The sequence below is a fragment of the Scophthalmus maximus genome, chromosome 7, assembly GCF_022379125.1.
Source record: "Scophthalmus maximus strain ysfricsl-2021 chromosome 7, ASM2237912v1, whole genome shotgun sequence".
Taxonomy (NCBI): Eukaryota; Metazoa; Chordata; class Actinopteri; order Pleuronectiformes; family Scophthalmidae; genus Scophthalmus; species Scophthalmus maximus.
The window spans coordinates 3,606,884-3,629,754 of NC_061521.1; the positions used below are offsets into that span (position 1 = coordinate 3,606,884).

A 22,871-nucleotide genomic window follows, 5' to 3' on the forward strand; every position below is an offset into this window, starting at 1 on the left:
AAAACCGTGACTTGTGCAAATTTCTGACAAACATTATAATCTAGTACACATTTGGTAAATAAACTGTATTTTGTATAGTGTTTTTCTACTCTCCCCGACCAGCCAAAGCTCTTGACACTACAGGTCTCTTTCAGACATTCACAAAGTGCTTCTGTATTCAGCACTTCTGACCTTCCAATCAGTTTACAAGCCGCCCTCGCGAGGTCCTGGCGTCTGGCCTGAGAGTAATAAAGCCTGTTATGGCTGAAAAATGTTTAGTTCATTGCATGAAGAAGATTGGCAAGTCTGTTACGTAAACCTGCTTGATAGATTCATTGTGGGTGAATTGGTTCAGTCGGTCTCTGGGTAGGTTGACCTGGGATCAGCTCACAAGTCTGTACAATTTGTGTGTGCTGCCCCCCAGTGGTCACAGGAAGTCAACACACCGCCGACAGAATACACTTGAGCCACGTCGTCATATGTTGCATTCTTATGCTTACAAGCGGGTGTTGGGTGCTGTGAAATTGTGAATAGATCGTGAACAATTGTGAATTGTGAAACCTATTTTCTGGAAAAACAAAGGAGCTGAATGGTCCCCGGGTGTTTGTCTGAATTCTTGCCAAATGTGTTTGTACAGTGGCTTTTTACAAGTTTACCATACTTTCTCAGTAGACCTCACATTGCAAATGGTGACTGCCCCCCCCAGCCCCCTTTTGTCTCCCATGTATTATTGCTTATTTAGAGTCACATATCATCATTTTTTTCTTTGAATAATAAATAAATGAACAAAACAAACAAAAGCCCCTTTGCTACATTTTATAGGTCATGCACCAAACAACATTTTGTAATAATAGTAATCATGATAATGAAGACTGCACATATTTTGTAAAGCTTAAAATTCGAAATATAAGACAATTAAAAAAAAGATGTTTGAAGGTCGGCTCTGAAATGTTGGGCTTTTTGTTTAAACCTGTCACATTAAATTGTGATTTCCTGGCTTTAGCGCGGGAGAATCCGACGTGGGTCGGAAAAATGAATAATCATCAGAAGAAGACAATAACAATGGCGATCAGCTGGAGGTCACGTGTGTCTACCAAAAGGCGCCTGTCAACAGCTGATCGTGACGTCACACTCTCCAACATGGCGGAGTGGAACAGAGGTAAGTTTTTCTGGACACGTATTCACTAGTTAATAGTCAGACATCGGCCGTGTAGAGTTGCTGCAGCAGCTCGGGGCGAACGTCTGAGCTAACCTCGACGTCAGTGGTGCGTTCGAGGTCTGACTCTGCAATTTTAAACGAGCACATTAACTTAGCCAAAAGGCTACTAGCCGAGGAGCGTAGCGGCTAGCTGGCTACTAGCCGGGGAGCGTAGCGGCTAGCTGCCCTGACAGTAAACACCTCTGCTACCGCTGTGAACGCAAAAGGTTTTACTTTTAAAGCGGTTAATGTGTGAAGAAAAAAATGATTTAATATGCAGCGGCGAGAGGACGAACTCGTGTGTTGTCGATTGGCTGACGGAGTTGGCGAGGCTGCTGCAAACGACCGAAAGGAAAAGCTATAAAAGACTGTGTGTGGTCGTGGACACTTCCTCCGACAGCTCATGGCCTGCTTCTCCTCAAATGCACATCATGATACCAGTGTGTATCTTCCATAATATGTGTAAGGACAGTAATAATGGCGAAGTGAAGCTTCGGAAAAAGTGTGAATCGAGAAAAAAAAGGTTCATCACTCGAAGCTTTTAAAGTCGGAGCTCGACGAGGACCTCTGCTGGTGAAAGTCGGGTAAAGCCAAATACATGAAACTCCACGCAAAAATAAATAAATGAATGGATAGATGAATGAATGGATCAAGTTATGATTAAATACAATTTATTTTCATCTGTTCCATTGCATACTCATCCAAACATTCAAAATAATATTTTGCATTGTGGATTTTTGACAAAGTTCCTGTTTGTAAACAAATACAACTCATTAATGGAGGAAGTTAATGAATGCAGGTATGTGTGTACACACACACACACGATTTAAGTGTGAATCTGCAGGCCTGTACTACGACGCGAGTTCAACGTACCCAGGATATGTATTCGTAGTCTGGTTTGACTTAAACAAACATTGATCTTTCTGAATAACATGTACTACGAAGCCGGATATATCAACTGTATCAGTCAAACCTAGTCGTTTATTACAAGCGATGCAGTCAGAACCATAATCAATAAAGTTTTTAATGTGATACGAAAAGAAACGCTGATACGTGCAGGTCAGTTTGAATATGTAATTAAGAACAGGGATCTATCAAGTTTAATAATGAGTGAATATTTTTGCCCTTTTTTTGTCTGACGATGATCAAACTATGATGAAGAGAAGCTCAAGGGACATCAGACTGGTTCTGCTGCTGAAGCAGAGGAGATATCAGGTATCAACCTTGTTTTAAGAAGAAAAAAGGTTTGATTTGCGATATCATTGAAAAGTGCTACACTACCCACAATCCTATGATGTAACATCGACATCTCTGATTGGTTGGAAGTCGTTGGAAAGGCATTCGCAATGGTTTATGGGATGAGTAGCACAGTCTCAAATTGTTCCTTCGTTTTCCAAATTTTTTTTGCTCCGAATAAAATGTATTTTAATTTATCTCGTGGTTTATTGGCTTGGACCTAGACTTAAAACTCTTTCCTTTTTTTATGAAATGTCAATGGTGTGAGTGAATTGGAAATTCACTTCTGGAACCGTAGGTGTTCGTAAAGTGGGCGGTCACTGATAAGCTCAATATCTGCTGCGGTTTAATATTTGCCACATAACTCTAAATTCACCCAGTCCCAGTCAGGAACGTGTAGAATGATGACTCTGGATTTCCAGCGATCTGATTGGTCAGTAGTTGGACTGGTCACTGGCTTTGATCGCTCATCTCGAACTTAACCTGCTCCGGAGCAGGTTACCATGGTGATTTGCCCTGTAGCTTCTAACTCTCGCAGTACAACGCACATTTCAACACAAAGCAATAAACAAACAAACCCATGAGTGTTGCCACACATTTTTAAACCTTTGAATGAGAGGTGTATGTGAAACGAATGAGAGGTGTATGTGAAACGAATGAGAGGTGTATGTGAAACGAATGAGAGGTGTATGTGAAACGAAGCTTCGGGCACCCTTGGCCACATGCTTTTGAGAGAACGACTCAAGCTCCTATACAAACCTTCACTGAAAATTGTTTCATCTTTTAACATCAGTAGAAAGAAGAAATTATACCATAGGTATTATGTAAAGTTCAAGAAGGTTTTAATTATTAGGAGAGGTATTTTTAAAGTACTAATGGATTCATATTGTTTGTAAAAAACAATTTAAACACCAAAATGAATTTATTTATTTGTTGAATACGTTTATTTTCTTTAGACAAATTTGACATTTTCTGAGCATGTTACACTGCAGGTTCGCAACCAGTTAATTGGAATGAATTCCTCCATTTTCCATGGAAACTGTCCTGGGACATTTCCAGATCTTATGTATTCTTCTGGACAAAAGGTGAAGAAGAACCATGTTTTACTTCTCTGCAAGTACACTCAGGGTCTCTGTAAGTGTTCATTTAATATCCAAAGACAGAACACTATCCTCTGAGATGCAGTTCTAGTACCGAAAGCCATGGCAATATGTGACTCACCAGACATTTCCTGAGCTCTGTACTCATTTACACATCTCATGCACTTGAGATTGATATACTTGACGCTGAATTAAACTTGGAGAAGTACAAGAATCCACTTTGTTTCTCTCTTGTCCTAGAAATTGCCGCCACAAAACCTTCCTGAAAAACCAAAGTTACATACGGGGCTCTTTCTAGGAGATTGTGAGCAAACCATGCAGCTGATGAAAACAATTTCAGACACGGATGGACACATTACAGAGTGTTAAAAGAGGCTAACATTCACATTTAATCATCAATTTCACTTTTTGTCAATGAGAAGGATGATCTCACCTACAGAGCCTACTGACGACTTAACACAGAAACATAGTGATGGATCCGTAAACGGGCTTCCCAACCCCAAAGTTCAGCACTCGTACCATTGTTTCTTTTCCAACCCCGTGTGTTTTGTGTGTTTCCAGCTCATGGCTCCGTGGACGACCTCCTCGATGTTGAAAACAAGCGACTGGCTGAGAACCTGGCCGCCAAAGTCTCCAGACTGAAATCTGTGAGCCATCCCACACATTTAGTTTCTTCATCCAACAGTTTCAACATTTGATGAGTGTCCACACTGTCTTGGAACTAGAGCTGCAACAGTTAATCGATTAGTAATCGCCATCTATTTTGATAATCGATGAATCGGTTCAGTTAGTTTTTATGAAGGAAGGAAAGTCACAATTCTGATTTCAGCTTCTTCAATGTGAATATTTTCTGGTTTCTCTGTCCTCTATGACAGTAAACTAAATATCTTTGGTGTGTGAACAAAACAAAACATCATCTTGGGGTTTGGGAAACACGATCAACATTTTTTTTACATTTTATGGACCAAACAACTAATCGATTAATCGAGGAAATAATCTACAGATTAATCGATTATGAAAATAATCAAGCCCTACTCAGAACAGATGGTGTGGTATGCTGTACAGATTGGGCTACAGAAATACGCAGACATTTCTGTTTTGTTGTTGTGGACCTTCTGTTGTTAAATGTACCCCCCCTCTCAAAATTTGCTTCCATGTTCTCTCTTCTGTCTTGTTGTCTGACCCCGAGATGATGTAAAGATTCATTTTACGTCATTCAATCATTTCTTTTCTAAATGAAACCAAGAAACTTATAGTGTAGTGTAACACTCTTCCAATCCTACCTGCTCATCCGAGTCCCGTCTGTGTCTGACAGCTGGCGTACGACGTTGACAGAGAAGCTGAGGATCAGAACGAGTATCTGGACAACATGGTGAGTCTGTCTGATCTGTAAAACTACATGGAAAATATAATAAACCTTTGCTTTTGATTTCATTTACACGCCATGACCTTGGAAAGAGCTGTTTTTTATGAATCTGAAAACTTGTCTTTTTGTTTTCTATCTTTCTTTTCTTCTTTCTTTTTTGGCACCTCATGCGTCTGAGCCTCATGCGAAATGTAGTTGTTGAATGATAACAAAACAAAACTATCTGAATTAGAATAAAAGAAGAATAAAACAATTCATTTCTCAATAAACAGATTTCGATAACTAATTGTTCTGTCACTTCCAGAACAAAAATAAGAAACGTTCCAGTTGCAGCCTCAGATATTTGCTGCTTTTCAGTTGTCCTGTCTTCCTTTCTTACTTGTTTTACACATTGTGTACATTGGGAACATTGTCATTTTCACTATATACTGACATGTGGACAGACCAAACAATTAATCATTTAATCCAGAATCGAATCCGCAGATTAACTGATAATGAAAATGATTGTTAGTTGCTTCCTTAAAATTGACACATCCACATGAATCTTCAGGATTTAACCATTATTTTTTCTGAAAATGTGAGGGGGGGTATGTTCTAGCTAAAATGGGATGTTAAGTCACTCTTAAATATTTGGTTATCACAAATATATGTCGGCTTTTGTGTTCAGTCCCTTTCACTCTGTGAAAATTATTAAGATGAATAATTTTTCCTTCTTCTGCTCCTTTTCCTCTCAGGACTCGAACTTCCTGAGTGTGACAGGCTTGCTGAGCGGCAGCGTGAAGCGTTTCTCCACCATGGTCCGATCCAGCAGAGACAATCGTCGCATCCTCTGCTACGTCTCTGGGGGCCTGGTCCTGGGCTTCTTCCTGCTCTACTACCTGGTCTCCAGGATTCAACGCTGACGCGACAACCAGATCAGCCAGGAGCTGGTCCCCGATGTGGAGCCTTCTGACTCTGATGCCATATCTGACTGATTTATATCATCCCTGTTTGGTTTCCTGCGCAGGAGAAAGACTTTTTATTCTACACCAAATTGAGAAAACAAATGGGAAACGGACAGAGTCTTTTTTTTTTTAAATCGTTGCAACAGACCAGCAAGCGGTGTCGGAAACAGCAGCAGTATTGATCATAGCAACGACTAAGAAAAAAAAAAAAAGGACACACCTGGACAGGGTTATGTGCTTGGCACTGAATTCACCTTTTCTGTAGCCAGTCGGGAAGTCCTTACATGGCCATAAAGAGGGCAGAGCCTGAATGCAGGTGGGGAAGATACCCGCCATAGCCGAGTGATTGGCTGATGAACCTGTCAGTTACGACAAACTTTCATTAAAGAGTAGCTGTCTCAGTTAAAAAACTTGAAATGTGACCATGCTGTAGATGTTACACTTTACACATTAAAGCAGTGTGCAGAAGAAATGAAGGAGGAACTCACAGCGCCAAAAATAAACGCAATAAATTTCAATCTTTAACGGTGACAGCTACAGAAAGGTCATATAATGAAGTTGTGTTTCTTTGCTAAGTTAAATCAACAGTGATATTCAGAGGTCAGAGTCGATTAAAGCCACAAGTAGAAGTAATTTTATTATTTCCCATCAGCACAACAGCAACGTTTTTAAGTTTTGTTTTGTAGCAGTAAGAATATATATTTTAATCCACTGGAAGTGGTATGAAGCAGGTGATGGTTTGACATTGTGAGATGTTCACAAGTGGCTGCAGTTGATTGACAGGAGACGGGGAAACACACACACACACAAACAACGTGGGCTTCAGTTCAATGTTTGTATGTGGCTCAGCCCATTCCCCTTCTTATCATTAATATTAAATGTTGGGATCTTTCATGTTCATGGTTTACACAGACATTTTGTGTATATTTACATTTTTTGTTTTTTTATTCCTCAGTTGGTGAAAGAGACTTGGGGAGTAAAATTAAATAAAACATTCCCACTCATGATGCTGATAAACTTCAGCAGAAGTTGCATATTATTAATACATTTGCAATAAATGGTTTTAATTGTGGAATTTGTTTGACATAAAATTGCTTCTTTTTTACACGATTCATTACGGCTCTGGGCATCACGTGAGGTATACTGGCATTAACTTATGATTCGCTCTTCTATATGAGAATGTCATAAAATATTTATGGGGACTCTTACAGACGTCATTTTAGTTTTGATAGCTAAATGAGAATAAAGTATAATTCAATATAAACCTCCGCCAGACTACAACACTACATCACGTCAGCGTCATTTTGACTGAAAAAGCTTAACAACCATATCACTCATGGTTACTGTTGGACACAAGGTGGAAACCAGCATTTCGGAAGCACTGAGTGATGGGGAAATGCATAATTGGTCATTCGTCGTGCTGCATGTATGCCTTTGTGGTCTAAAGGTACAGTCCAGTGTGATTACACCAATTTTAAAAAATACTGTAAAAACACTCAGGGCCGGCCCAAGGCATAAGTGAACTAAGCGGCTGCTTAGGGGCCCCATGGCCATCAAGGGGGGCCCCATGCCCAATGTGAACTATAGGCACGATACAATCATAGTCAGGCAGACAGTTGATGGAAAAGGCAGTAGCCTATAAAGTTAAAGATGAAGGCAATGTCACAAAAAAAGGGACATGTATGACTAATTTCACTATTTTACCATAAACATTCACCGGCCAGATAGCCGTCAAACAAGCCTTCGGTTCAGTCAGGGTATCTTCAGCTAACGTTAGCTAAGAAAATATGACGACAGCTAGATTCCACTCAGTACTGTGTCGCTCTGAATATTAAAGTGCAAATTTAACTCTGGACCACTATTGTGAGTTGGCTACCTTTAAGATTAAAAAGACAAAGGAGCTTAAAGGTTGACATATAATGTAAGCAACACAGTTTCCATCAATTCAATTGATAATGGGTGTGTTAGATTTACAGAAGTGGTGCAAAAAAGATCAAGCATTGGCATCAGTGGTGGTGGGGGGCCCCAAATCAAATTCTCAGTTCTATTGCTCCAGGCTTAGAAAACAATTTTATTTCCACTTTATTGCGCACTAAACCGAATCAGCTTGAAAGAACTACGTCCATGTTAAACCGTGTACACATTTTATTTCGGGCGAATATTACATTTGCAACTTTCAGGCAGTCAGCTCTACTTTTCGGCACATAAACATTAACTAACGTATTTACAAAGCAAAGTTAATTTTTTTTTTTAAAAATGGGAACGTCTGGGGTATTAAATATAAAAATCCGACAAGTAATAAATTGAGTGTAAATTCAGAGTGTCTGGCCCCCGTCTCTGTCCGCTGTGTTCGTTTCTGCATGTGTGTAGTACTGGGCGCTGTTGGTAGCGCTTCGGGTTTTTCCGGCAGTCTTCGGCGCATCGCATCCCTTGACTCAACGAGAAAGAAAGAAAACAGTTGGGCCGCCTCCGTCTCTCCGCGTCGCTCCCAGGATTATTTGGCGATTTACGTTAATTTCGGGGAGCGGGGAAATACCGCAGATTATTAGCGATCATCGTTTCACGGTCCCACGAACCCCGCGGCGCTCCTCCCCTTCGTGCCAGGCTCGGCTGCTCGGCTGCGCTCGGAGTCGGACCCGGACCCGCCGCTCATTCGCCGCCGCCGCTCGGTCTCACTCGGCTCCTGTCGGTCCGCGGCAAGAATGGACGAGGCGGACTCGGCCACGAAGGCGCTCGGGCTGGATGAACCGCCCCTCGTCGAGCCCACGCCGCTGGAGGGAGCGGGCTCGGATACCGAGTCGGAGGCCGAAGTCGCCACGATGGCAGCGATGGCGGAACCGGGAAACATCGACATGGGAGCCGAGTCCCCGCCGAACCCGGACGAGGCCGAAGCGGCGTTCGCGGGTGAGGGCGGGCTTTAAGCTAGCAAGCAGGCCGCTGCCGTGCTGGGTGGTGGCGCTAAAACTCAAAGTGAAACACAATGCTGGTGGTTAGCGAAGTGATCACAGACTCGAACGCTGTTTAGTGCTCGACCCTTCATCGGTAAACGTGGAGCAGCATTGATTCTCACGTGAAACTTGCAGGTCTACAATAAACAAGCGGGATTACATAAATGCTCCAACCCCCGTCTAATTATTGTACAATTTAAAGCTTTGCAACATATCGACGACTTACATATATACACCACAGCGTGCGCATTCCCTTTACACATTTTTGATCGTGATACAGTTGAAGCAGAAAAAAAAGAGATAATTAATCCATTCATAAGAATCTATTCCAACTTTTACAGTTGGTTCACACGCCCACCACAGTGTCACTGGTGGGCGCCGTGAAACACTTTTAAAGTCTATATTTTGTGTCAAATTCGAGTGATTTGATGAACAACATGCGGGCCGAATTAAAGAGCAGTTCGCGTTAAGTCTGACGCACGCAGACTCGTGTATTTAGTTGTAGTCGAATGTATCTCTGCCCGCTCTTCCGCGTTAATATTTCAGATGTTGAACGTAGTTCGGCGGGGGACAGCCTCAGCTGGTCAGGCGGCGTCACCGGTGGACAGACTTCACGAGCGACTGGCCAAGCCTGCTGTGGGAAATAAATCAATAGCTTACACAAGTTTCAGTAGTGATCATGTGACATTCAAGTGAACGTGAAATGATGCGTCAGATTGAGGATGTTGACCACTCAGCTGAGAAATTCGAGATGTCCACTGTTTTTGCTTACGCAGATGCATGCAATTCCAGATGGATAAAACAGAACAATGTTTTCTGATTGTGGTGATATTCATTGATTCCCATCATGCCCTGCGAAAGCCCTCTTCCAGTGTGCCTGTGATATTCTAACTGCATGTCTCATCCTACAGGTGAACTGTGGTAGCTTTGCTGCTAATCTGGACGTGTGTGTGTGTGTGGGTGGGTGTGTGTGATGATCAGATATTTGAATCTCTCCTTGTTGATCAGAGGTGACAGACATGACGGTGGGGGATGTTCAGGCTGCGGAGGACAACGTCTTCACCACTACTGTCGCGACGTCGGGAAGCCTCCCTGAACTGCTGGTAGATCAACTCACACACTGATGGTTACGCTACCGCACATGATCCCTTTTCAAAGATGTTTCAGTTCCAGTTGGCCTGTTTTCTCAATCTATACTGAATGTCTTTGTGTTTTGGACTTTGGGAGATGTTGGATGTGACATTTTGTGAATGATTAATCCACGAAATTATCAGCGGATCAATAGAGAATGAAAATGATCATTTGTTCCAGCCTTATTGTGTAGTTTACCGTGAGGTAATAATGATGGTGTAATGAAGCTTTGTGAATCATTAAAAGGTACCTAAAGCTTTAAGTCAAACAGCACACACTGTCATCTGCTGGTTAAACTAGTGTGTTACAGATAACCTGCACCTGAATATTCTGCATAAAACATTTGTCTGTCTGTGTCTGTGTCTGCGTGTGGGTGTGTGTGTGTGTGTGTGTGTGTGTGTGTGTGTGTGTTTGTTTTTATTTTTATTTCAGAGTGGGAGGACGACCCTCCAGCTGGGTGAGGGTCTCAGTTCCCAGAAAGCCACCCTGATTGTGGTTCACACCGATGGCAGCATTGTGGAGGCTGCCGGCCTCAAGTCAGCCACCGCCATCGCACCAGGTGTGTGGGTGTGTGTGTGGGTGGGTGGGTGCGTGCTTGCGCGTGCGTGTGTGTGTGTGTACTGGAAAAGTCTCTGAGGTGTCCAAATCGAACACGTTGTTAAAAAAAACAAATATAAAAACCTGAACTTTGGTCTCTCTGACGTTGATCTGTAATTTCATCCTGCCTTGTGCACCCTCTTAGGTCCACGGATCACGTCCGCCCCACTGACTCCTCCCCACGACAAAGGCTCCTGCTCAAAGTACAACTGGGACCCCTCGGTCTACAACAGCGAGCTGCCGGTCCGCTGTAGAAACACCAGCGGAGTCCTCTACAAGAACCGACTGGGATCAGGTGATCGACGCACCTTTACTCAGCACAGTTTCACACAGCAACACAGTTAAACCAGGCATTCTTCAGTACAACAGGTTTATTGTCTGGTTTAGTTTCAACTGATAGTTTTCCCTCCAGATGAACCAGGTCCCGGTGAAGTTAGTTTTCAGGCCTAGCCTCATCTCAGGCTGAACCAGTGGTGTGTACCACTCCGTTTTTCCTCCATGAAGGTTCCGATTTTTCTTTTCATGCAAGATTTACCACAGTGGGACACACGTGCGGCTGTGGCTCAGGAGGCAGTAGAGAGGGTCGTCCACTATCCAGAGGGTCAATGGTTCGATCCATGGCTCCTCCAGTCTACGTACCCAAGTGTACGAATGATGTGTGATAGTGAAAGCGCTGCATATAAAAGTGCTGCTTGTATGTGTTTATGAATGTGTGAATGTGAATTCTACTGTAAAGTGCTTTGGGTGGTTCGATAAGACTAGAAGAGTGCTATGCAATTACAGTGCATTTACCATATACTGACAATTTTTTCTTTTTTAAAAGGACTAAGTAGTGTTCAACATGTGCCTTGTAAAAGTGTATATACTGTATGTTCTAGCATGAGTATTTTAGGTAAATTATTACTTTTACAAAATAGCTGTCAGAGTGAAAGACAATTTTGTCTCACTTGAGATAAAACTGTAGGAAGACGCAAAACCAGTCTGCAGTGCTGACAGAAGTATCCATCCACCTGTCAGTCTCCTCAAACTGTCTTAGAGAGCATGCGTTCGACTTTGCCTGTAATTTCTCTTAGTTATTGGGTAATTTGTCCTGTTGCTACCCACACTGACTGTGTTGTGTTGTGTTGTGCTGTGTTCAGGGGGTAAAGGTCGTTGCATCAAACACAACCAGCAGTGGTTCACCCCCACGGAGTTTGAAGGTATGTCAGGAAGAGCGAGCAGCAAAGACTGGAAGAGGAGCATCAGATACGCTGGCAGACCTCTGCTCTGCCTCATACAGGTACTACTGCACTGATACCTCTGTAGTAACACAGTACTACTACTACTACTACTGGTACTACTGCAGCAATACACGGTATTACACCATACTCGTGTGCGTGTGTTGTGTAGGAACGAATCCTGAACCCCCACGCTGCCTCCTGTACCTGTGCAGCCTGCTGTGACGACATGACAGGGGTGAGTCTCTCTAGCTCGGGTGTTAATAATATCTCAATGTTCAGTTCAGTCATTTTCCAGTAAAATATCCAAAATGTACCTGCCGGTTGTCTCCAGATTGGGCCATTTTCCACCCAACTGAGCTGCTTTTTATTTGAATGGGCAGGTGAAAATAGTTTGGGGTCGGCTAGTTCTTATTTTGATGCCATTTGAACACTTTTCCTCTGTAGTTATTGGACAGTTTTTAATGGATTGACCACAGATGGGCAGACTATGACTGAACAACAAATGTAATTTCATTTGTTACAATCAAGCTGATACATTTTTTCCCTATCCACATAATATTTTGGTTACACAGTCTTACCTGTGTGATGAAAGCCTCATACAAATGTATTAATTCTGTGAAAATTTCTTCTGTTCAGTGTAGCGTTGTTTAAAAGAAATCTCATCATTATTGGGATTGCGGTTGTGGGCTCACCCAAACGAAACTGGTGGTGCATCTTTACCGCACACTTTGTTTCACTTCTTTAAGACGGACTCAGACTCTAGTTTCTCAGCCCAAGATCTGAAGGGCCAAATCATAATTTCCTTCGTCCCAGCAACAAAGGACAAATCCAAAAGTTGCCGTAATGTGGAAAAGCAAACCATCTGACATCCAAATTTAAAATAAAGATGTAACTGGGCAGGTCTGAGGATGGGATTCAAATATGTGGTGTCACTATCTGGATCCAGTTTCTGTGATGACTTTCGGTTGTTCTCTGTGTCACTGTAAACTGAATCAGGCAGAAGAAACACTCAATCGAACTGACAAAACATTGGTGCTTGCTGCCATCTGATAAAGTAAAGGGTTAATCAATTAATGAAGAAATAATCATGTTGTGGTCAAAGTTAACCTGGTTCAACCAACCTGTTCAGCAGAGCTTGGTTTGGGTCTGTCTCTCTCTCTCTCTCTCTCTCTCTCTCTCTCTCTCTCTCTCTCTCTCACACTGTCTGTCCCTCTCTGTCTCTTCAGTGTCCAAAGGATGGAGACTCCGTGGTAGCAGAAAGCATCAGTATGGTAAAGTTAATTTTGTTAATCTGTCTCTATGAGTTCATCATCCTCCCCTCCTGTTCTGAACACGTGGTCCGTACCTGGACCCTCACCCTCTTACAGACTTTTGTTCACAATGCCCCGGGTCGCACAACACTGCGAGTGCAGTTTGTAAACATCACGCGTCGGCACGTTAGGAGACACATTATTTTGAAAACTGAATTATCAAATCTTATTGTATCAATTTTCAAGGGTCTTTGACTTCAAAGTTCAAACTAACTCAAGCCAAGGTGTGGTGTAATCCTAAACTACAACAGTAGTTCACCGTGTACATTTACAATATTCAACAAAAAGCCTCGCCTTCATCTTTACGTATATTAATGCTTAGTTGTTTTAGTGTCATGATTAACTGTGCAGCACAGATTGTGAGTTCACTACAGTCTCTGTTACCGTAGAGCACAGCAACAGTTTACATCAGTGAGTCAGCCATTAGTTACCGGGCAGGTTTGATCCCCAAGCTCCTCCGACTTATCTCCCAACTATTCTCTGAAATCACTTTCACCAATGTGAGGATTTTTTATCTTTTCAGTATCACTAAAATCTGACTATATTTGGGTTTAGTATGGTCGGACACAAGAAGACATTTTAAAGGGGTCATATTATGCTCCAGGCACCTTTTCAGCCTGCCTCCACGTATATTTTGTTATCTGGGGTGTCTGCCAGCCCACGAAGAATGAAAAGAAAACAATGAGTCGTTGATTCGTGGTTTGGGTTGATCGTGCAGACGGTCTGTAAACGAGCCATTCACAGCCCGGGCGTCAAGTGACATAAGTTGACTCCTGCTACTGGGGCAACCACGCCCCCAACCTGAGCAGCACCTCCCCCCTTGAAGTGCGGAAAAACAGATCGCGGCTCCCGGCGTTCGGTCACGGCTCCCGGCGGTCGGTCGCGGCTCCCGGCGGTCGGTCGCGGCTCGCGGCTCCCGGCTCCCGGCGGTCGGTCGCGGCTGCCGGCGTTCGGTCGCGGCTCCCGGCTTGCGGCTGCCGGCGGTCGGTCGCGGCTCCCGGCTTGCGGCGGCTCCCGGCTGCCGGCGTTCGGTCGCGTCTGCCGGCGGTCGCGGCTCCCGTCTTGCGGCTGCCGGTCGCGGCTCCCGTCTTGCGGCTGCTGGTCGCGGCTCCCGGCTTGCGGCGGCTCCCGGCTTGCGGCGGAGCTAGACTCGCGGCCGGGATGTTGTTAACGTTCTATCGTTAACGTTCTATCGCCCAGCCCCTTGTGCTCTGTGTGTAATTATGGAGAACGTGTTCTGGGCCTCCCGGGTCTCTACATCGTGTATGTGCCTTGTTACGTGCGACTTGTTGTCATGGCAGCAGACGCGGGGAGGTGCGAGGCGGAGCTTTGCGGAACACGAAGGGAGGGGGGCGAGGAGTGAGCAGGAAAGCGCTGGAATCGACCGTAGTCTCACAGGGCTGTTTATACAGAAAGAGGAGGGTGCTGTGTGGCTTGATCCTTGAGGTGTTTTGACATGGAATGGCAAAGACATGTAGTTCACACACCTGAAAACCAATGTAACTTGTGTAAAAGGGGCATAATATGGGCCCTTTAACATATTGCTATTGAAACTTTGAGAAAAAAGAATCAGTTGAATCAAACTCTGTATTTTTTTTTGATGTAAAGCCTTCCTAAAGCCCTTTGCCTCTGTTTCCTCTCTGTTCGCTTCAGACCGGTCCAGTCCGCCTCTTCGTCCCATACAAGAGACGGAAAAAGGACACGGACCCTCCAGTCATCCCGCTGAAAAAGGATCTTCCTTCCACCAAAAACATTACGCTGTCGCCTGGAACCACATGTGCGTCAGGTGACCTCTGTCGGACGTGTCTGTTAGATCAGTCGATATCACAGGTTCATGCGCTCTCAGTCACGTCTGCTTGTTTTAAAAAAGGTGGATGGTGACGGCAGAAAAATGTCCTCCAATTATCATGTTAGGCATTTCTTGTCCTTTGACCCCTTGTAAATGACCCTAAAATTCATCCAAGTCAGTCATTAAAAGTTATTGAAAGTCCTGGAGTTTCTAAACTTTTGAAACCTTGCCTTCATGTGTCTGGCTTGTCTGTCCTCCGTCAACAGTCACCGTGTCCCCGTCAGGACAGTTCACCGCCCCTGGCACCTTGACCTTTGACCGCTCTCCGACAGCTGACGCCAACGCCGCCGCTGCTGCCATCATCTCTGAGGGTTCGGCACAGAGCGAGGTGTTCGCCAGCACAGCAGGTACCATCCACCGCCCATGTCACTTATTCCAATTGCTGTCCATCGTTTGTGGACCATGTTAGATTAGTTGACTGACATTGAAAAATAAACTATTTTAATGATCGATTCACTTTCAAGCATCAATGGCAGAAATTGAACTGTTCCAGCTTCTCAAATACGAAGATGTTTTTGTTTAAGTCTTATATGATGGTAAACTGGATATGTCTGGGGTTTTGACCTGTTGGTCAAATAATCGCATCATCTATCGCGTCTAAGCGTCATGCAAATATTTCGCTTGAGTTCAAATATTTCAACTCATGCGACTGATGCGACAGCCACCAATTTTGCGTCTTCGAGCCATTTGCGTTGCACGACTAAAATAATTTGCGTCTAGTCGCATCTTTGCATTGACTTTGTATGTTATCTACTCGCACCTATAAACACCTCTTGGGGAAAATATTTTTTGGACCGCGGGGGATTTTATTTTTGTTGCAAAACCGTGAGTGGCCACTGGGACAAATTATCAGCAAGGCTGGGTGGCGTCATTGTACCCAGCTCTCTGAGTACATCCATGCTCCCCTTCCTAAATCATCTGTAGAGGGGGTTTCCCAAACTCCCCTGCATTGCTGCTACACGGCAGCCTATCCATCATCCTGTCGAGCTTTTCTATTGGCTGTCGTGTTGCCGTAATGAGCTCTTGGGAGAGGACGGCTCTTTGGTTGACTAATGAGGGCGTCCCCACCGCCCAGCGTCCCAGTTTCCCTACCTGATGATAACCTCCTCTTTAAAGGACCAATCAGACATCGTCCCACATCTGCTCTCTGCCACATTGACCGAGTGATGCGACAAACACCGAAACACTAAATCTGAGTTGTCCACGTTCTCAGGGGCTGATAAATTATTGGTCAGACATCAGCTGACAAACAGACAAACTGATAATATTTAATCCAGAAGTCAAACAAAAGGTCTCGAGTTTAGAGCTACGGTGTGTAATATTTAGAAGAACTTGGTAATAGAAATTGAGAAAATCAGTTAATTATAGTTACATTAGGTGGACCCGACTCCCGGTCAAAACACTCCCACGTACGCGTTAAATTCAGGCTGTCCTGATTGGCAAGGGTTTTCATTAGACTACTGGGAAACGCACACACACACACAGCAGTGATCCAGCTGTTACGACCGTCACACCGTCCTTCACCCTGAGGTTAACGAAGCTTCCTGAGCCTCAGTGAGTATTCAATTCCAATCTACAGATCAAAACTAAATCCCGCGATAAATCTGTAAAAAATCGACACAGAAGTTTTTCTTTTCCTTCTTTCGACGAAGAGAAGATGAACGATGAGGCTGTTGAAGCCTTTATTTATTCTTATCTCCAGCAAGAGGGAGCTGAAAAAGCCTCTGCCGCCGTAGCTCCACCAAAACACAGAAAATTACAAGCAGCTCACACAAAAATATTTAGACAGACGAGGCGCTTTGATTCAGGACAGAAACACACAGCATACATAGCACGCTGGAGTTTATCAAAAGACAGCATTAATAATGATTCAAATCCTGGAGGGAAATAATATAAGATATTGCGAAGAGTAAAATTCAACGTGAAGAAAAACAACAACTTCATCTGCTACAACTGAAGTGAAGTTTATGCTCCACAGTTACTTTATTATTATCATATTACCTTTCATTTACAATCAGTGGAAACTATTAATTCTGTCCAACTGAGTATGAACAGCCGAAGTCAAAGATAGTTAGTTTCTACCAGCCAATGGTGTGGGTTTGCTTTCTGACCTGAGGGGACCAATCATAATTATGGTACCATAAAACAAACTAATAAATCCATCATTATAATAGTAATACTAATAATATGTGTATTGGTGCACAGACCCTACTTAAAACACGTTTTTGTTTCCTTGAAAGAGACATGATACTGTGCTTTACTGTTTTATCTGTGATGGTTGATTCTGCCATCTTTTTGGGAGAATCTCAAACGTAAATAAAAAATACTTGTCCTGTCCTGAAAAAGTCCCGCAACCTCCACCAGTAAGGCAGGACAGCCTGTATTTAACCTGAGGCAAAACTTTGGGAAAAGAAAAGTCTGTAAAGCAGTCCTCGCTGAGCATAATTGTAGATCATTCAGACGGGCACAATCATCATTTTTACCAGCTGCTCTCTCACATCTCATCTACATCATGGTGTCAGGACGGAGAGAGAACAGCGCTCGGAGACATGTTCCCCCATTTCCGAGTGCAAATGATGCCCCTGCTAACGATTGCACCGACTGAATATTTCCTCTTGTTGTCACAATCCTGCAAAATGACGCAAGTCACTGCAGGAAAATGTTCTAAAGATAGACAAGTTACACACCACTGCTCCCTGGAAAAATACTTGGACATTTTCCAGTAAAATAAACTGTTACTTGAAGACCTCCCATTTACCTGTGAGCGTGCATGCACACACACACACACACACACGCACACACACACACACACACACACACACACACACACACACACACACACACACACACACACACACGTACACACACTTTTCATCGGGACGTGTCAAATCACAGTGTGAGATGGATGTCCAGTTATTTTTGGACTATTCTCAGTGGAGCTCAGCCAATGACTCCACCGCCGCAGGAATAATTTCACAGACTGGTGTATGTAGGTCAGGAGTGGACGCACGGAGGATGCACACACACACGCCGGCCTGGTTCTGCTAGGACCACCTGCTTGTGCTCGATTCTTCACGCTCCGCTTCCACAACTGCATCCTGAGCTGCCGGTGGCGGAACCTTGGGACTGACGTAAAACCTCAGGAAGTGTCACAGCAGGCTTGACACTTTCGCTCTTCCGTTTCTCATTAGTGAGGCTTATCTGGTTATGAATATTTGCTGGGTTTCTCTTGTGACAGCAAACTGAAGCTCCGGTTCTGGGTTTACTTTTGCCCTGGTGAATTGTCAGTGGGCACATTTCAAACCAAACATTTAATAGACTGTTATAACATATCTAAGTACTAGGGCTACATTGAGAGAGAAAAAATTTGAGACTTTGAGAATAAAGTCATAATATTACGAGAATGGTAATAAGTCGTACTATTACAAGGAAAAAAAATTGTGATATTGCAAGAAAAAAGTCATAACATTATGATAATAAAGTCATAATTTTACCAGAGTAAAGCCAAAATATTATGAGATTGAAGTCGTAAATTTGGTCTCTGTGTTATTTTAGTGTTGAAATGTCAGAAGAACGGTTCCACTTTGTGAAGCTGTATTTCAGTCTGGGCCAATGAGCAAAAGCGTTTAAAAAAATGTTAAAAATTACGGCTTTATTCTCATAATATCAAGACTTTATTCTCGTAAAATTACGACTTTATTGTCATAATATTACAACTTTTTTTCTCAGGAAATTTACAACTTTATTCTCCTACAAAATGTTTATTTTATTCTCACATATACTCGTATGTATCTTTTTGACTTCATATAACCTCTTTTTGCACATATTTTAAAAACTTGATTTTCACAAAGTAAACATTTTATGCATTCTGCATACACATAACATTTAGTGCAGATGTGAAGATTTAATGAATCAATATTGGATCATTCAATTGAAAATCCTGATTAATCAGATATATTTTTTCTTTCTTTTCATCCAGCTCTGCTCTCTCCTCACATCTTTTCCTTGCATCCTTGCCGGTGTCTTCCAACGGCGTTGTTAGAACGTAGATGAAAGGAAAAGGTGCAAGTGAAGGAAGCAGTTAAAGGGTTAAACTGAGATATACTGTACCCCTGGCTTGCGTCTGATCAGGGATTTTGTCGCTCATCGTCCACTCATTTCCTGTCATCTGGCGAATGTCCTCTGGATATTTGAGTCCAAAAATTGGAATGAAAGAACAGAAGATTGTTTCAAAAATTCTCTCTGTGTGTCTCTCTTCTTCTTCTTCTCTCTCAGTGCTGACGGCGTTGCCAGCGTTGGCCGTGACTCCCCAGCCCCTCCAGGCCAAGATGGAGGTGTCGGCGGTGACATCTCCGTCGGCAGGACTAGTGGGCGGTATGGAGGAGGGGTCCGTGGGTGGGGTGAGTCCAGCGGCGGGCGAGGGCCAGAGGAACACGTGGCTCTACCTGGAGGAGATGGCCAACACGCTGCTGAGCAACGTCCAGCAGCTGAAGGCTCTGATCGAACAGGCCAAGAGCTCTGCAGGGGACACGGCGGGGTTCAAAGGTCAGGGAGGCCGGAAGGAGGTGAGAGCGAACGGACGCGTGCGCACACAGACACACAGACACACAGACACACACACAGTCTGACATTTAGATCAGCAGAATCGATCAAAATTATGATTATTACACTCAATAATTACAGATAAATTTGATACTAGGACAAGGACAAAGTTGGAACCAAACAGCAAAACAGTTACTACAATCATATATTGTCAGAATTTAGAATGATATTAATAATAATAAACTTCACATGTATAGTGCCTTTCATACAAGAAATGTAGCTCAAAGTGCTGCACATCGAAGAGATTACACTGAATGCAGCATATGAAAAAAAGACATAAACTGAAGGGTTAAATAAATACCATAACTAATGTTACATATGACGGAAACTAAAACCAACTTGATAAAATAATGAGAAGATGACAATAGGATAGAATGGAAATATTGAAACCCTCAGAATAGTATAATAGTTACAAAAAAATCATGATTAGTTATAATAAAATAACATTTCAAAAAGTATATATATAATGCATAAAATTCAAATAAAGAACAATTTGAAAGGGCAATAAAATTAAAATTAATCAGGAGCAACTGGACTTGGTTGTAGTTTCTTGAAGACGTATCACCTTCATCCAAGAAGCTTCTTCAGTATCTACAAAGAAGTGTCATTATACAGATGTAGATACATATTATATATATATATATATATATACATACATATATTTTAGACAGGGAAGACATGGTTTGTTAGAGGAGTGAGGGAAGACATCCATTCTCTTGGATGAAGGTCAAACGTCTTCAAGAAACTACAACCAGGTCCAGTTGCTCCTGATGTAACACCCTTGTGGATAACTATGACCTGGATGAGTGAGAATCTCCACAGACATAATTAATAATCGTGATCTCAATATTGTTTTTAATCTTTTTTAACCATGATCCCTTTTACACTACAAGTCACATGTACATACCCATTCATTCAGCACTGCTATTTACCGCGCTTTTTTCCCTGTCACACTCATACACTACCGGCATAGCCATCAGAGGGATCGAACCACCGCCCTTCCGGTTTAGGGACGACCGCTCTACTTCCTGAGCCACAGCCGATGATCATCCTTAATGCAGCGGTGTGGTCTCATATAAAAACTTCCATGTTAAAGTATTTAAAAAGATGTTTTATGTTTTACAATCATCAGTATTAAGCATTAAGACAAGAGGTGAGCATTGCTGAGTTGCCTATTGACCACGTGTGTGTCTGTGTGTGTGTGTCTGTCTCTGTGTGTGTGTGTGTGTGTGTGTGTGTGTGTGTGTGTGTGTGTGTGTGTGTGTGTGTGTGTGTGTGTGTGTGTGTGTGTGTGTGTGTGTGTGTGTGTGTGCGTGCGTGTGTGCGCGTGTGTGTTCAGTGTGGTTTCAGTCAGTCGTTTCAGAACCACATTTCCTTTCAGCAGCCGGACGACCCCGAGGTCAAGAGGAGCTCTGAGATTACTGAGATCATCATCAACGTATGACACACACAAACACGCACACGCACACACTTATCAGACATGTCTGTGAAGGTAACGTTGTGAAATGTGCTCTGCTGTGTTGCCTCTGCAGCAGATGTGTGTGAACTGTGGCCGGGTGGCGATGAGCGAGTGTACGGGCTGTCACAAGGTCAACTACTGTTCCCCCTTCTGTCAGAGAAAGGTAAGACTTCCGTCGTGTTGAATACAGTTGTTGCGCAAACATCCAGAGGACGTCGCAGTCACGTTTTTTTTCATCTCTGCCGGGAACCGGAAATGGAATCAGCGGTGCGCCACCATAAAGTGTCCCCTGTCAAGTGCTCTGTTGGTTGCGGTTTGACACTTTACCACCAGATGCCACCAGAAAATTACAAAAATTACACACTGGGGCTTTAAGTATTTATTTCCTAAGGTTAAACTAAAAAAAGAAAATCTGATTGAAGGGTGTCCTGGCCAGGATCAGGAAAGACAGATAACAATATATGAACAAGTGTAATCATGAATCAAACTTCTGCATTTCTACAGACAAACATTCACCTCGTTCTCTAATCTCTCCAAATACCTAAAAGTTAATATGAGAAATATAGGTCAAGTAAGTGAACTGAGAACATATTGGAGTCTGTCATCTGCTGTTTTTTTTTTTCAAATATGACTTTTTTATGTGTATCTTGAGTGGTCAAAAGTTCTATTTGCAAAAATATGATGCAAGAATGAATGCATGTCTTAATAATCCCATAGTGATATTTACCGATACACCATTTACATAATATACATACATTTTCCAGCCCTGTCCTGTAACATTGTCCTATAATGCCTTTATTAATGCAACTCGCACACATATATTGTGAAGTATTGCTCATGCAGCGCTGTTGCTGAGGAACTTGTCAAGCACATTATGAGGAGCTGTTAGAGCCACGAAAGTCTGATTTATGACGGACAAAATAAACAAATGAATTCTGATACAGTCATCGCTGATTCTGCTGAGCTGTGTGTTCCCCTCTGCATCACAAACATAACTTATCATCTAGGCGTTTAAAAACATCTCTCCGCTTGCTCGTCTGAACGCCTCCTCTGGAGTTCCCTCGAATATTAGTCGAGATATGAGTAGAATGAAAATTTGTCAATCAGCACGAAGAAATGTATGAATAGAAAACTATGAGTGTGTGAAGAGACTCTCATATCAGTTTTTCCTTTTATTCTTACGCAGGACTGGAAGGATCATCAGCACACCTGCTGTCAGTCAGCAGGGGGCGTGGTCATGCAGAAGGAGGAGCCGATCACAGCATACGACATGGACAAAGTAAAATGACGATGTCGCAGTTGGACCTCGCGTCACCCCCGCCTTCGGCCGCAGCCGACAGGAAGTCCGTGTGTGGGCTAGGAGAAGAGCGTTCTGCTTAGTGACTCCTTAGAGGGGCTTTCATTGTGAAAGCTTCCCCACAGAGCAGCATGAGAAGAAGGTCTTTGATCTCCCGACAGATGAACTGCTCGTATGAAAACTGCAAAGACTTTTTTATTATCTCTAGAGAGAAGTTGGGAGTTTTCCCACTCTCTTCAACACAGTCGACAGTTTGATGACGTGGACGTTAAGCGGAGCTGCAGCTCCGATGGTCAGACTTCTGCTTCTGGAAACCTGAAAAAACTGTCACACGTGAACACCATGTGGACAAAATGTATATATTTCACATTTATAAGCCATAAAGATTTTATATTTTTTATTCCCGATGTTCCCTTAGTGGCTGCCGTCACTTGGTCGAAACCATTTTCTGCTGTCACATCAACTCTTGATGGGTGGTCCAAACACATGCAGATTGGGGTTAGGTTGAATTGACCATAGGTGTGAAATGTGAGAGTGAATGGTTGTCTGTGCCAGTGAGGGTGTAGCCACCTCTCGCCCAAAGTCAGCTGGGATTGGCTCCCCCCCCCCCCCGCGGCCCTTAAAGAATAAAGCGT

General features: G+C 43.2%; 2 protein-coding genes across 8 annotated transcripts; both read left to right on the plus strand.

Moving 5' to 3' along the window:
* Positions 1–1,054: 1,054 nt before the first annotated feature.
* On the plus strand, positions 1,055–6,898 carry bet1l (Bet1 golgi vesicular membrane trafficking protein-like). 3 transcript variants are annotated; one of them, XM_035642583.2, is made up of 5 exons: positions 1,105–1,138; positions 2,339–2,392; positions 4,075–4,160; positions 4,829–4,885; positions 5,614–6,898. In XM_035642583.2, the coding sequence occupies exons 1-5, from the start codon at positions 1,120–1,122 to the stop codon at positions 5,779–5,781; spliced, it is 384 nt and encodes a 127-aa protein (XP_035498476.1). In that variant the 5' UTR covers positions 1,105–1,119; the 3' UTR covers positions 5,782–6,898. The 3 variants fall into 3 exon arrangements, with proteins under 3 accessions (XP_035498477.1, XP_035498476.1, XP_035498478.1); XM_035642584.2 differs by lacking the exon at positions 2,339–2,392 and having other exon boundaries at positions 1,055–1,138; XM_035642585.2 differs by lacking the exons at positions 1,105–1,138; positions 2,339–2,392 and adding an exon at positions 3,122–3,547.
* A 1,279-nt stretch (positions 6,899–8,177) lies between these two features.
* On the plus strand, positions 8,178–22,636 carry deaf1 (DEAF1 transcription factor). 5 transcript variants are annotated; one of them, XM_035642578.2, is made up of 14 exons: positions 8,178–8,727; positions 9,780–9,874; positions 10,335–10,461; positions 10,645–10,794; positions 11,639–11,778; positions 11,889–11,954; positions 12,946–12,990; positions 14,683–14,806; positions 15,085–15,225; positions 19,154–19,443; positions 20,454–20,543; positions 20,820–20,918; positions 21,016–21,102; positions 22,126–22,636. In XM_035642578.2, exons 1-14 carry the CDS (start codon positions 8,526–8,528, stop codon positions 22,225–22,227), a joined length of 1,758 nt encoding a protein of 585 aa, XP_035498471.1. In that variant the 5' UTR covers positions 8,178–8,525; the 3' UTR covers positions 22,228–22,636. The 5 variants fall into 5 exon arrangements, with proteins under 5 accessions (XP_035498471.1, XP_035498473.1, XP_035498470.1 ...); XM_035642577.2 differs by having other exon boundaries at positions 8,180–8,727; positions 21,013–21,102; XM_035642581.2 differs by having other exon boundaries at positions 8,590–8,727; positions 9,753–9,874; positions 21,013–21,102.
* The last annotated feature ends 235 nt before the right edge of the window (positions 22,637–22,871 follow it).